General features: G+C 53.3%; 2 protein-coding genes across 3 annotated transcripts in view; one reads left to right on the top strand and one right to left on the bottom strand.

Moving 5' to 3' along the window:
- Positions 1-7,571, top strand: part of LOC105818985 (histone H1oo) — a 13,384-nt gene extending 5,813 nt beyond the window's left edge. Inside the window, exons 2-5 of the mRNA XM_012655135.1 lie at positions 4,207-4,460; positions 5,805-6,168; positions 6,952-7,016; positions 7,326-7,571. Coding sequence (XP_012510589.1) covers positions 4,207-4,460; positions 5,805-6,168; positions 6,952-7,016; positions 7,326-7,571 — 929 coding nt within the window. The remainder of the gene's footprint in view (positions 1-4,206; positions 4,461-5,804; positions 6,169-6,951; positions 7,017-7,325) is intronic.
- Positions 7,572-11,739: 4,168 nt separating this feature from the next.
- The window catches only part of PLXND1 (plexin D1), a 51,870-nt gene continuing 49,211 nt past the window's right edge, over positions 11,740-14,398 (bottom strand). For both annotated transcript variants that reach the window (XM_012655170.1, XM_012655171.1), the window contains exons 34-36: positions 13,287-13,427; positions 12,856-12,930; positions 11,740-12,659 (exon numbers count right to left, since the gene is read on the bottom strand). In XM_012655170.1, the coding sequence (XP_012510624.1) occupies positions 12,543-12,659; positions 12,856-12,930; positions 13,287-13,427 (333 nt within the window). In that variant the 3' untranslated portion in view covers positions 11,740-12,542. The remainder of the gene's footprint in view (positions 12,660-12,855; positions 12,931-13,286; positions 13,428-14,398) is intronic.

Below are 14,398 nucleotides of genomic sequence, written 5' to 3'. Positions count from 1 at the left end.
TTTTGGCTTCCATTTGCTTGAAATATTGATTTCCACCCCTTTACCTTGAGTCTAAATGCATCCTTACAGGTTAGATGCATTTCCTGGAGACAGCAGATGCTTGGCTTTTTTTTTTTTTTTTTTAAATCCATTCGGCCAGCCTATGTCTCTTGAGAAGGGAGTTCAAGCCATTCATGTTTATTGAGAGAATTGATAAGTGGGGTGGATTATTGTTCATTCTGTTGGGTTGCATTTTGTTGCTTTGTTTTTCTCTCTTGAGCCATTGTGGAATCTAGCCTTTGATCTTTAACTTTTGAGTGGTTTTATATTTGAGAGTGTTTATCATGCTGATCCTTGTGTAATTCTGTTGTGAGTACCTCTTGGAGAGCTGGTCTTGTCTGGGTGAATTCCCTCAGTCTTTGCTTATCTAAGAATGTCTTTATTTCTCCTTCATTTGTGAAACTTAGTTTTGCAGGGTACAAGATTCTAGGCTGGGCATTATTTTGTTTCAGAAGAGTGAGAATGGGGCCCCAGTCTCTTCTTGCTTGTAGGGTTTCAGTTGAGAAATCTGAAGTTACTCTTGTGGGCTTTCCTTTGTATGTTACTTGTTTCTTTTCACCTCACAGCTCGTAGAAAGGCCTCTTTAGTGGATATTTTGGTCAATCTGGTGACTACATGACGTGGTGTCTTCCTATTTGCATTGAATCTCCTTGGGGTCCGTTGAGCTTCCTGTACCTGTATATCTAGATTTTTAGCAAGGCCTGGGAAATTCTCCTCTATTAATTCTTCAAATAGCTTATCCAGCCCTTGAGTGTTTTCTTCTTCACCTTCTGGAATCCCTATCACCCTCAGGTTCGATTTTTTTCACATAATCCCACATTTCTTGTGGGCTTATTTCTTTTCTCTTAATTTTATGCTCAATCTCTGTGACTGACTTATTTAATTGGAAGGAGTTGTCTTCCATCTCTGAGATTCTTTCTTCTGTTTGATCTACCCTGTTCTTGAGGCTTTCCACTGTATTTTGTAGTTCCCTGAATAAGTCTTTCATTTCCAGGAGATCGGTTTGTAACTAACCTTTTAATGACTTTGTTGTGTCTGTTTTTTGTTGGAAAGTATTTGGATATTTTGTTGCAGCATGGAGGTCTACAGTTTCTGTTGATCCTCTAGATGGGTGTCAGTCATTTATGACTTTAAGGGCATCTTGATTTGGGTTAGGTATAAGAATGTAGATTTGCAGCAATAAGTGGTTGAAAAGCAAGAAAGCGTTTTTCAAACATGTTGCCAAAATCATGGGTATTCTGCATTTTTCCATATGTCAGTTGGATCCTAGCATCAATCAATGATTCTAAAATGTCATCTGAGAGCTCAGTCAATTCCATCTGTAGTTCCTCAGGTGCCTTGGTGATATCAACTAGGTGAGGCTGAAATGCTAATTTGAGTGTGATGTCATGGTTCTCAAAGTCAGTGAAACTTTCATTGTATTCTCCAATTGATAGATCAATAACAGCTGCATATTCTTCAAATGACTTGCGTATATCATCCTGCTCATCAGAGACCTTTGCTAACTGGGTAAAACGTTCATCTAAAATTTCCTTTTGAAGTGTTTTGAAGGAAAGCTTTTTTCCGAAATGCTTGGGTTTTTTGCCACGTATCATATTTAGACTTAGTTTTACCTTACAAAGAAATATTCAAGTCATTTTGATTTGACATAGTATCACACAGAAATGCTGCATTCCTATAGAAATCTTCTTTCAATAATTCACATTGATGATTCTGTTCTTTATAAAATTTAACTATCTGTTCTCGCAGAGATAAAACTGTGGCTAACACCCGTCCCTGTGATAGCCAACGCATTTTATAATGATATGGCAAATCCACACTGAATACCTCATGGTTCAACTTTAGCTTGTTACAAAACTGACAATGTCTTTTTTGCATTTGCACGAATATAGTTAACAATACTTATAACTTGTTGCAAAGTGTCCCTTAAAATAGTAGCTTCACAGATTTTGCTGACACAAGATACAATGAAAAGAAATGAGAGCATCTGGATCTGTTAATACTTTTTTTTTTTTTTTTTGAGACTCAACAGAGTCTCACTCTGTTGCCTGGGCTAGAGTGCCTTGGCATCAGCCTAGCTCACAGCAACCTTAAACTCCTGGGCTCAAGTGATCCTCCTGCCTCAGCCTCTCGAGTAGCTGAGACTACAGGTGTGCACCACCATGCCCGGCTAATTTTTTTCTATATATTTTTAGTTGTCCAGCTAATTTCTTTCTATTTTTTTAGTAGAGACGGGGTCTCGCTCTTGCTCAGGATGGTCCTGAACTCCTGAACTCAAACGAGCTTCCCGCCTCGGCCTCCCAGAGTGCTGGGATTATAGGGGTCAGCCACCGTGCCCGGCCAATACTTTTTTTTATCTGTGCAATGCACCCTTCATGTTCTCTTGTCATGGAAGGTGCACTGTCTGTACATACACTCACTAAATTTACCAAATTCATTCCAACTTCACCACATTCATCTGTAAGGTTGTTGAAGATACCTGTTCCCTGTGTTCTATTTGTGAGAGTGCCCAAAGCAAGTAATTCTTCACAGCAAAGAAAATCTTCTGTTATGACCAGAATGAAGTATAAAACCTGCGCTGAGTCAGTAGTATCAGTTGATTCATCCAAAGTGATTGAATAATATATATTTTCCTTTGAAGTATTGCATGGAATTGTTCTGTTAAGTTGAAGGCTAATTCATGCTGCTGATCAGTTGTGGTTCTCCTCGAAGGAGGCAGTTATTTGTACTCGGAAACGTTATTGGGGTCTAAGCATCCTACAACTTCAACGATGCATTCTTTCACAATTTCCACATCACTGAATGGCTTCATTTTTTTCCCTGAGTATATAAGCCACTTTATAAGTTGCCTCAGTGGCATTATCTCCAGGTCTTACTACTGCTTGAAAGAATTGTCTTTACTTTTACTTTTCATTTTTTAACTTCTACAGTATAACCTTTCATGCCTCTCCCGCTGATTTTAAATATTTGTGGTCCGTACGAATATATAAAGCTGATGAGCATTGAATTTCTTTAATGTTGATATTGTAGTATCACAAAGCAAGCAAATCATATCTTTAGCAGCAGCAAGATAATATTGCAATTCCCAATCCTCATTTAAAAGTCTGTTTTCTTCAGCATTCTCTTGGTCTTTGACATGGGCTATTAAGCAGACAGAATTAAAAAATACTGTCAAGCTGTACAACTATTTACAAATTTCACTTCAAACAAACAGTGCACTGCTGTCAAAAGCTGACAACAGACTGGCGCATTGGACCCCATAAACTCTCGCCAACCAGCCTTGCGCGGTAGCGGCGCCGGTCAGGCGGGGGCAGTTAGCACTAAATCATGAGCGTAGCAGCCGTCAATTTAGCCCTATGGCTTACTAATGTTCTGATTGTACCGGTCAATCTAGGAGGATTATTTCACTGAACCTTATTTAATTCTTTGGTATTTTAAATACATTTGTTTTAAAAATAAAAGTGTAAAAGACAAACAAAAATGTATTAATACAAATAAAAGGATTTGTTCTGTAAAATCTGGGTTCGGTCAAGAGGCTGCATTTAAGGACCGGGAAGGCCACATGTTCCCCACTCTTTTTCTAGACAATTGATCTGATTTAGGTTTGGTTTTGTTTTTTAGGAAAATATATATATATATTTTTTTTTGGTGAGCCAGTTTCTGCTCTGTCACCCTGGCTAGAGTATAATTGCATCATCATAGCTCACAGCAACCTCAAACTCCTGGGCTCAAGTGATCCTCCTGCCTCAGCCTCCCAAACAGCTGGGACTACAGGTGCACACCACCGCACCTGGCTAACTTTTCTATTTTTAGTGGAGATGTTAAAGGCTAGTCTTGCTCAGGCTGGTCTCAAACTCCTGAGCTCAAGCAATTCTTCCTTGGCCTCCCAGAGTGCTAGGATTACAGGTGTGAGCCACTACGCCCAGCCAGGAATATGTAGTTCTTTAAAAAGAGAGATCAGGCTTCATCAGGAGACAGTGGCTGTCCCTTCTGGGCCAGCTGTCAGTATGGGGACAGGGGCAGGGCGTTACCCATCTGGTCTTCAGAGCCCCTCACCCACCTCCCACGGGGCCATGCTGGTGTCTGCTGAAGCGCTGGGCCCACGTTCTCGGTGATTGGGCCTGAGGGTGGTCTGGGCTCTGGTGACATCCTATCGTCTGTCCGCAGGCCAGAGCACCTTCCTGGTGGGCCGCCGCAACCCCCCGACTCTGCACATGGTGCTGGAGGCGCTGCAGGCCGGGGAGCAGAGCCGGGGCATGTCGGTGGTGGCCATCAAGCGCTACATTCTGCACAAGTACCCAACGGTGGACGTCACCCGCTTCAAGTACCTGCTGAAGCAGGCCCTGGCCACGGGCATGCATCGCGGCCTCCTCACCAGGCCGCTCAACTCCAAGGCCAAGGGGGCCACTGGCAGCTTCAGGGTGAGCAGGGTTTGAATGTCAGTGCCGCTCATGTTTCCCCCGGCCTCTGGCCTCTGCATGGTCGCGGCCTCTGCCTGGAACCCCTTTCTCCTCCTGTCCTCTCTTGCTCTTCCTGTAACCTCAGCAGAGACGCTTCTCCCCCGGGAAGGCTGGTGCTCGTTCTCTCAGAGCTGCCACCCACCTGGTCCCCAGATGGTGTCCATCTTCATGCCTGTCGGGGTGTTGTCAGAGACAGGGACTGTGTCACTGTGCTCACTTCTGGGTCCTGGTGTGCAGCCCTGGAACACCTCACCACAGCAATGGGGTTTGCTCCCAGCTCTCTGGCTCCTAACCCAGGGCGAGGCCTGGCACCTCCCTCAGCTGCCACGTCCTCCCCTTTTAAAGCAGAGGGTCTCATCCTGGCAGGGAGCCTCCGGAGGGGACCTTTCCAGGGCCACGCACAACTGAGGGCTGGTTTGGGACAAAATTGAACCCCAGCATCATGACTGCCATTGGCCACCAGGAAAACCTCAGGGACCCAGACATAGGGCCTATCTTTCATTGCTGTGACCTGGAGTCTTGCTCAATTTCTGGCACATAGCTTCTCTGATTGTTGCTGTAGAACATTTTCAGCTTACCATGTGCTGGTCCCTGTGGTTACTGGGTGATGGATCATGGGAAGTCCCACCCCATGGGACTCCTGGGCATGGGTCAGGGCCTGGACTCAGGTCGTGGCCAGGCCGGGTGGGGCGGGGTGCAGAAAATCAAGAGAGGGGCAGTGTGGGCTGAGGGGGAGAGGAGGAAGGGAGAGGACTCTGGGGTCCTGGTGTTGGGGGTGTGTGTGCTGGCGGGTGGGGCTGGGAATTCTTTCTGGTTTTGGTGGGTGATGGGGAGCCGTGAGGGTTTAGGGATAGGAGAGTAATGGCATAGGAGCTGGGCTCGATGGGCAGGGACCGCCTGTCTGCCAGGAGCCCTCACACACCCCCGACCCTCACACCCTCTGCCCTCGGTGACAGCCCCTACTGTACAGATGAGAAGATGTGGCTGGAGGAAGTTGTGAGCTTAGAGCTCCCTCGAAGCCCGCGTTCTGCTGGGCATGGGGTCGGGGGAGGCCCAGAGCCATAGTCCATGGGAAAGGCGAGGTGCGTGGGGGTCAAGAGACCCATAGGCTATGTCTCTGGGGACAGGGTGGAAGAAGGGTTGAGCATTTGGGAGGTGGCCGTGTTTCTTCGCCCTGTGCCCCTGACCACCTTCTAAGCCCCCTCATTTGGAATGGGGCCTCCTTGGAGTCTTGCAGAGAGTGTAGGGGCATGAGACACCCAGAACAACTGCCCTCGAGCCCGCCCCCACACTGTCCTCCTCCAGTTAGTTCCTAAGCACAAGAGGAAAATCCGGCCCAGGAGGACGGCTGCCTCGGTGGCCCCCAGGGGAGCTGGGGAGGCCAAGGAAAAGGTCCCCAAGAAACCAAGGGCGGCAGAGAAGGGCCCTCCCAGCTTGGGCAAGGTGGAAAAGGCAGCCGAGAAGCCTGGAGAGATGAGGAAGGCACCTCCCAAACCACGTGCAGCCAAGCAGAAGGCCCCCAAGAAAGGCAACAAGGCCAAGGACATCGAGGCAAAACTGGTCGAGGCTAGGAAGGCCCCCCCAAAGCCAGACAAGACCACACTGGCCCCTTCCAGTACCAGCAGGCTCAACAGAAAGTCAAAGGTCGAAGGCAGTAGGAACAGCCAAGGTGGGTGTGTGAGTGGGGGTGGGGCACGTGGGGCTGGTGGTTTGCAGCAGCTGCTCGGGTGGGACAGAGGGTCCGGCTCTGGGGGAAGGGCGTATGCTTATCTAGCGAATGTGCCCTGAGTGCTTGGCTTGACCTGGAGAGACAGAGGACTCACGGGAGCTGGTTGGGGAAATGGGGCAAACATTTCAAGGACAATGAAGGGGAAAAACAGAGACTAGGAGTCTGGCTCATTCCTGAGGCAGCAGGGGTCCTGGAAGTCTTCCTGGAGGGTGTCCCAAGCAGGAGAAGAGCCTGTGCAAGGGCCTGGAGCCATAAAGAAGGCAGAACTTTCAAGGAACTGCACGTGTTTTCTCTGCAGTGTCGGGAGGGAGAAGCTGTGAAGGGAAGTCGGAGTCTGGACTTTATCGGGAGGGCAATGAGGAGCCATGGAAGGATTGGGCAAGGGAGCAGCTGGGGTCAGTTAGTATTTAAAATGTATCCTGGCTGCCTTGTGGAAGACAGACCAGAGGCTGATAGGCCTGTTCGGAGCTGTGGTGTGGGTGGGCGTGGAGCAGGGGTCTGCCTGGTGCTTTGCGGAGAGCAAGGGGCCCAGTCCATCCCCCGTGCCCCTGGGAGGGAGCCACTGTGATCTCCAGCTTGCGCGCTAGGACATCGAAGGCTCAGAGTGGCCAAACAACTTGCCCCATGTCACATAGCCAAGTAAGGACCTGGGACCCAGGCAGGAAGGGGGCTCTGGAGCCCCTGAACATTCCTGCCCACGTGACACCCTGCCCCAACTTGCAGGAGATGCCAAGGCCCACAGGAAAATCAGATCTGAGAGTAGGAGTTCAAAACCCACAGCCAGCAAGGTAGGTGCCCGAGTGACTTCCTGGTCTGCTGCCCACCCTGAGCAGGCCAGAGCTTGGGTGGCCCACATCCAGCCCCCGGAGAGGTCATCCAGAGGGAGGGGGGAAATACCTTCTCTCTGGCCCTTCAGCACCCTGGGGGGGGCGGTCACCACCCCCATTTCACAGATAAGGGACCGAGGCTTAGAGAGGAGAGGCCAGGCGTCCAAAGCCACCTGGGGCTGGGATTTTGAGCCTACCCCTGTGGGCCCTGAGCTGTGTGCCCAGCCCTGCCCAGCTCTGTCTCCTTGCTCTATGTTTGCTTTCTTATAGGCCAAGAATGGGGCTGCTCCCCCAACCAGGAAGAAGATGGTGGCCAAGGCCCCTCAAGGGGCAGATGCCCAAGGGTCTAGGGAGGGACCAAACGCCAGGGCAGCTCTTCCTGCTAAGGGCAGTGGCTCCAAGATGGCACCTGCACGCTTGGCCACGAAGATGGAGGACCCCATGGGCCCAAGAAAGCCTGGGCAGCCCATGGAGGCCTCGGCATCCAAGGTGCTTAGCAAGAGGGCCGAAGCCTAGAGCCAGAGGTGGGGGTAGAGAGACTGAGGTTCAGCTCGAGTTTTTATTCCTCGGCAAGCTATTGCTGTGTTTATTTAACCTGTAACTTATATCAATAAAGACTTGTTTTTCCTCACAAATGGGTGTGGGTGGAGCCTGAGGTCCAAGGGTTTGGCCATTCGGTCTCACATAAACATCCACTGAGCACCTACTGTTTTCCTGGCCGGTGCAGAGCCTGCTGCCCTGGGGGACACAGACTGGGGTGTGAAGGGCTGGGGCACTGATGTCGGGGCTCAGGGGCCTGTGGGAGCACAGGAGGGTTGTTTAACCCAGCCCCAAGAGCTGGGACTGCTCCAGGAGGAGGTCGATCTTGGTCTTAAAGGATGTGTGGCAGTTGCCAGACAGGACATCGTAGGTAGAGGGTACCATGTGAGGGGTGGGTTTGGAAGGTGTGGTTGAAGGATGGGGATTTGAGGCTCTGAGAGGTGCATTTTGGGGAAAAGGCCTGAGTCGCTGGGGTGGGGGCATGGGAAGGCCTGCAGGGCAGAAGTGACTTGGGGGCAGTAGGGAGCTATGGAGGGTCATAGGCAGGGGGTGACTGGTGTATGTGTTTAGAAACAGCACTCTGGCTGCGGAAAGGAGGGATGAGAGGAGCTGAGAGGAGCTGGAGACCACTCAGCGACTAGTTACGAGCGCGACTGGTGGCCAGGCACCGCTATAGTCGACAAGCCCCCAGCCAGAGGAGCCAGACCTACGTGCCAGCTGGTGCCTGTGCCCTCAGAGAAGGCAGGGGTGGGTCTCCAGAGAGGGACATGGGGCTGGCTGCTGTTCTGGGGGGGAAGGCCTGTCCGAGGAGGGGGCGTCTGAGCAGGGCTGTGTCTGGAGGGGAGGACCGCCGAAGCCCGCGGAAGAGAAGGCGCGGGGCTGTGAGACGGGAGCGTGCTGGCGGGCTCAGGAGCTTCAGGACGGCCCATGTGGCCGGAGCCCAGTGAGAGGACAGTAATGGGAGGCGAGGTCTGCGATGCTTTATGAACATCGCTGACACCCCTGCCAGGAAGAGCTGGAGTCTATGTCCCTGTCCCTCGAATCTGGGCTCCATGACTGCTTGACCAATAGAATCCGGTGGCAGTGACCCTGTGACAATTTCTGCACCCCTACCTTAAGAGAATGGCAGCTTCTACTTGTGTTTTTGGGGTCTTTGTTTTTGTTCTTTGATACTCCTCGAACTCAGCCACCATTCTGTGGGGAAGCCCAAGCAGCTCGTGGGGAGGAACTAAGGCACCCAATTCTCAGCCCTGGCCGAGCGCTCGGACCAGCCAGCAGCAATGTGCCGCCATGTGAGTGCACATCTTGGACTTGGATCTTTAGCCCAGCCTTCCCTGCCAAGTCCTCCCCCAGACTGCAGGTCCACGAGCAAAATAAGCGATTGCTGTTGTTTTAAGCCATGGGTGTTGGGGTGATTTGTCATATAGCAATAGGTAACCAGAAAGGGGCTACGGGGTAGCTAAGGGCTAAGTCGTGAAGGGCCTTGTCCCCCAGGAGGAAGTATGTTGGGTTTTATCTCTGCTGTCGTAGGGAGCCATCAGAGGCCAGTGAGCAGCAGTCACTGCAGGGGGACACGGGGTAGGCAGGGAGGCCAGTGAGGAGGCTCCTGCTGCAGTCTGGGCAGGGAGGGTGGTTGGCCAGCCAGGAAGATGCTCATGGAGAGAGGGGCTGGCTGGTGGGTTCTGGGTAGAAGTTAAAGGTAGTTTGGGATTAGCTGATGCGTCGGATGCAGGAGGGGTCGAAGCTGAGTGCAGAGTTTGGGTCTAGACAGCACTATTTATGAGATGAGGACTCGGCCTGAGCTGGGAGGCTGTGCGAGATGGTCTGGCTGGGAGGTGGCAGCTGAGCCAGGCAGGGTGGAGACGGAGAAGGGGTCGGTTAAACAGGAGGCAGAGGTAAGCTAGATGGCACTTGAGAAGGGGGCAGACGAGTTAGGGAGGGAAACTGAGGCTGGGGTGTCAGCCTGCTCCCTTCGTGCCCCTGCTTTGTTCCCTCCACCCTCTGCTAGAGGCCACAGGAGGCTTTGTCTAGCTTTGCTGGCAGCTTCCCTGGGGTGTCTGTAATGTGGCTGCCAGCAGGGCCCCGAGGGGCACCAGGAGCAGACGGGCGGGGGCTGGGCTGGCGCATCCCATGGAGGGGTCCGCTTCTGCCTTGGTTCCTACCTAGCTTGGCTGGGGGCTGCGGGAGTCACCTCAGGGTGTCTCGCCTCCATGAGACTGTGGGCAGGGGTGGGGCCATGTCTGGCATCCGTGAGACTGGGGGCAAGTCATCTCCCTTATCCGAGATGGTTTCCCCCCTTTTTTGTAAAGGAGTTTAGCTTGAGGATGCTACATGGGGGTCCCCACCCTCCTGGGACCCTCAGAGTCCTCAGACTGCCCACTGGTTTTCAGGGCCCCAGAATCGTAGATAGTTCATGGAAGTTGGCCACCTTCTGTGCTGAGAAATGACCTGGGAATCTAGAGATTTCCTTCATTTGCAAATGAATTTCTAAATTTCAAGAATGAATTGCATGTTAATCAGACATTAAGACGTCTGTGGAATATTTAATGACATAGAAAGATGTTATTGACATATTGTTGGGAGGAAAATTCAGGTTGCAAAATGGTGTGTACACCCTGATCCCGTGTTTACCTCTCGCCCCCGCCCCCCTGACCCCCGCGTGGGGCAGTGCTCGGGGAGTGCCACGTGGGTCAGGGCGGCCTTTTTCGTCATGCTGCTTGTGCTCCCTGCATTTCTCTGGGAAATGTGTATTCCTTCCAGCATCACACCCTCCCCCTGCCCCCCCCAACACTATCAAATGTGCTGATAACTTAGAAAATCTGCTGCTTAATAAAAAGGAACTGATGTTCAGAATAGAAAATTTGAAAGATATAAAGATCTCTCCACCCAGAAGCCACTATAGGAGAAAGCTATTTTTAAAGCGAAAGGTTGTTTACTTTTCTCACTTTTCTGTTCTCATTAATTCTAGAACTGGTATTTGTGGGATTTTGTTTAAATTTTGTGAATCTTTTGTCCTAGTTCTTGTTCTCAACCAACATGCACGTAAGCATCTTTTCTTCACAAAGGCAGAAAATGAAGTGGACTTCTGTTCAGCTGGGGCCTGGGGTCGCTACTGATCTCTTCCTGGGGTGGGGGACGAACTGCACCCCCAGCTCAGGCCAGGAGCCAGAGTCAGGTTACCTGCCCCACGGGCTGTGGGGAGGAGCGGCCTGCCCTGCTGGGAACAGTCCAGGGTTAAGCCTGGTGGGGAAACTGCCTCTGTTTCCTTGTCTGAACAATGGGGTTAACACATTTTTCAAGCTCAATGAGAAATTCAGGGCAAGTATGTAAATGTCAGTTCCCTTTCCAGGGTGGTCACTTTTGACCTCTCCACACAACTTGGGGCCATCGTGGAGACTCTGACCTGGAGGAGGCCTGGGACAGAGGACTGAGGGTCCCCTTCCTGGTTGTGTGACCTGGCAAAGTCCTCCACCTTGCTGAGACTCAATGTTGTCCCCGTTACACAGGTGTAGAAACTGTGCTCCCTGCAGACTTGTGCTTGAGGTAAGCAGGGCCCAGCCTTGGGCGGGGAGCACACAGCAGCCATGCCACCCTCCTGGGTCCCCCGGGTGCTCACGGAGTCCAAGGAACGTCAGCTCTGGGCCTGACCCATGGTGCACGCGCAGCCTGCGCTGTCTTATCCCATCTTCCCGCCTCTGGCTGCCTTCTCGGACACCAGTCAGGTGTCGGCCAAACCTTGGGATGGCTGAGGCAGGACGGGAAGCCGGGCCCTCGCCTTCTTCTGTTACAAACGGGTGAAGAAGCTGCCCCATTCTCTGCTTGGCCATCTCAGGACAAAGGCTGGAGCCCACAGTAGGTTTTCCCGTCAGGCTTTTATTATAAAGAAGGTTCCAGAGAGTCCTGGCCACCCTCCCTCCAGCCCCCTTGGGCTCTGAGCCAGTCCCGGCACTGGCCGGGTCTGCTGCTAGGGGCTGAACGGCTGGGTCAGCCACGAGGGGTGCTGCCGACAGGACGGAACGGCGGCTTTCTCAGGGTGCTGAGGGGGGTCTCTGCCAGCTGCCCGATCTCTGGAACGGTCATTTCCAGTGTTGCGTTGGGAGCCTTTCGGGACCCCTCCCCAGGTCCTCTGCACAAGCGGCAGCTATTCACAGTTGGCGCATAAGTTTTTTAATATACAAAAGCTTTTTTAAAAAACAACAAAAAATGGTGTTATCTTTAGAAACACTTCCAGCAAGATCGGGTAGCCCAGCTACAGCCTCGGTGCATCGGAACCCCCTCCTTCCCTGGGGCCAGGAACTCTGAGCACTTGTCCCCCTCCTCGGCCCCTCCCCCCTCACGGAGATGCCCACAGAGCTCCCCACCCCCCGTGGCCAGCGGGCATTGCCCACTTTCCCAATAGCCGCTCCAGCAACAAAAATCAAACATTGCTGGAAACCGTCTGTGGCCAAGGTCCTTTTGGGTAAGGGGAAATAGAACTTTTCGGTGGCTGAAGCAGAAACCAATCGAGGGCTGGTTCAAGGAGCCCCCCTGCGCCAGTTTGGATGAGGTAGTGTTTCTGGGCTGCAGCCTCCAGGGCAGGTGGCCTCCTCTCGCTGTTTGTGCTGGGCCACCTGGACGGGTGGGGCTCTCTCAGCAGAGCGAGTGGGTGGCACAGTCCAGGCTGTGCTGGTGGACAGGGAGCCTTACCAGGCACTGGCTGTGGCATTCAAGGCCCCCATCCCTGAGGCAGTCTGGGGGCAGGTGGGAGGGGACGGAGGTGCCCAAGGGGCCAGGGCTGGGGCTCCTCTGGCTGGCTCAGAGCGGCCCCTTCTCTTCCACCCGCCCCAGCCATCTCTGCTCAGTATTTCCCAGCCCGAGGCAGGGACACCAGGCATGAGCTCGAGCCCAGGCCTAGTGGGTGGCCTGCTTCTCCCAGCAGCAGCTCTGACAGGCTCTTTCCCGAGCGGCTCAGGCCTCGCTGTAGCACTCGTAGATGTTGTCTTCCATCAAAGCCACCACCTGCTCAAACTTGTGCTGCAGCTGTGTCCTCCGGGCCGTGGGGTTGGCCTCCAGGGCGGCCATGATCTGAGGGGAGCCATGGGGTCAGCCGGGCCACAGCTTGGGGATGAAGGGTCCCACCTTGGCTCTTGGGGGAGGACACATCCCCGAATGTCCGCCACTAGTGACCGGCATGAAGTGTAAACGTCCCGGGGTGCCTGGACTTGAGTAGGAAGCCTGCCTGCCCCGGGGCAGGTGCTTCACCTGGGGGGTGCGTACTCACCTGTGGGCGATACCTCTTGGCGTATTTATAAATCTCTGCCATGGCCACATTGGTGTTGAACTCGTTCTGGTATTTCTACGAGAAACAAGAAGGCAGGAGGTTTGGGTGGTTAACCCAGTGGTCAAAGCAGGACCCAGCCCCCGCAGGGCTGGCTGCTATATACCCCCGCAACTTCCCAGTTGGGTAAACAGGCCCCTCAAGTCCTGCACATGAAGATGGCTTCCCGGACCCCAAATTCTCTGCTCTCCTCCCTGGGAAGCACCCTTGTGCCCCACGCCCTGAGCTCTGGGAAAAACGAGCCACGGAGTTGCAGGTGCACGAGAGGAAGCCTCGGCCGCCCCAGAAATGCCGTGTGCGCCCCCCTCTCTGGTCTGTGGGGGCAGCGAGGCCCAGGCCACCTGACCCACAGCCCGTCAGCGCAAGTGCCGCACCCGCGACTCCTCAGCCAGGTGGGCGTTCATCTCCTGCTCGCTGAGCGGGGCCATGTCCTGGATCTGCTTGTAGTAGCGCTGCACGATTTTCCGGTACTCGGGAATCTCCTTGGCATAGAGCAGCTTGTTGGTTGGTGAGTCCTGGGCAGGGAGGAGGGAGGGAGTTAGACAGCGGGTGGGGACTGGACGGAGCTGCTCTTTTTCTGGATGAGCCCTCATCCCTCCTGCCACGTTAACGGCCGCATTGGGCCCTGTGTCACTGAACGTCACCCGCTCTGCCAGCCTCAGAGCGGGGGCTCCTCACCCTCTCCCTCTGCGGCCCTTTTTCATGGGACCCTTGCTTTACTTTTCTGGGACTGTCAGGGCAATGGCCGGAGTGGGACCTATTTCTTTCAGGGGTGGAGCGCGTGGGCCCCGTGCCAGCTCCCAGCTGCTCGCAGCCACTTGGACATGACAAGGATGTGTCCTCGTTAGGGCTGCAGGTCTCGGTGGCCAAGGTCTCTGCAAGCCTGAGTGCTGGCTCAGTGGCACATTTCCCACCACGTGCTTCTAACGCCCGCCCGAAGGCAAAGAGTGCCAGGAACGCTCCCGGGTCTTTGTCATGGGTGTCCCGCCTTCTGACATAGAACACGAGAAGTGATGGTGCTTGCCCGCGGTCTCTCTCTCCTCTCTCTGCTGCCCTCAGTCAGCTCTGATCATACAATCCCATCCCTGCCCACGGCAACCAGGGCTCTCCCTCTGCCCAGGGGGCTGTCCTCCCACATCTCTACCCTCTCCCCTCAGACAGACGCCTGTGTCTCCCTCCTGCGTGTATGTCACAGGTCCTGGTCACCCGTTTCCCCCTCTGCCCACCCTTCACGGAATGCCCCCCTCGAATGGCTCCGGGCCTTCAGGGGCTGCTGCCTGGAGCCTGGCCTGATTCTCAGACGATGTTGTGCCTGACCAAGCAGGTTGTCCACGCTCACGGGCTTCCCCACACCTGGCTCTCTGGCTTAGATATCAGAGCTGGAGCCAGGCACACCTGAAGCAGGTGCCATCAGTCGACAGGAATATAGTTTCTGATGGCAGGTGCCAGTTTCTAGGCGTCTCCCCCTGTCCGAATGACATGCATG

This window comes from Propithecus coquereli, unplaced genomic scaffold (assembly GCF_000956105.1).
Source record: "Propithecus coquereli isolate 6110/MARCELLA unplaced genomic scaffold, Pcoq_1.0 Scaffold461, whole genome shotgun sequence".
Lineage (NCBI taxonomy): Eukaryota > Metazoa > Chordata > Mammalia > Primates > Indriidae > Propithecus > Propithecus coquereli.
The sequence above is the reverse complement of the archived record's forward strand: the minus strand, read 5'-3'. Positions and strand labels throughout refer to the sequence as shown.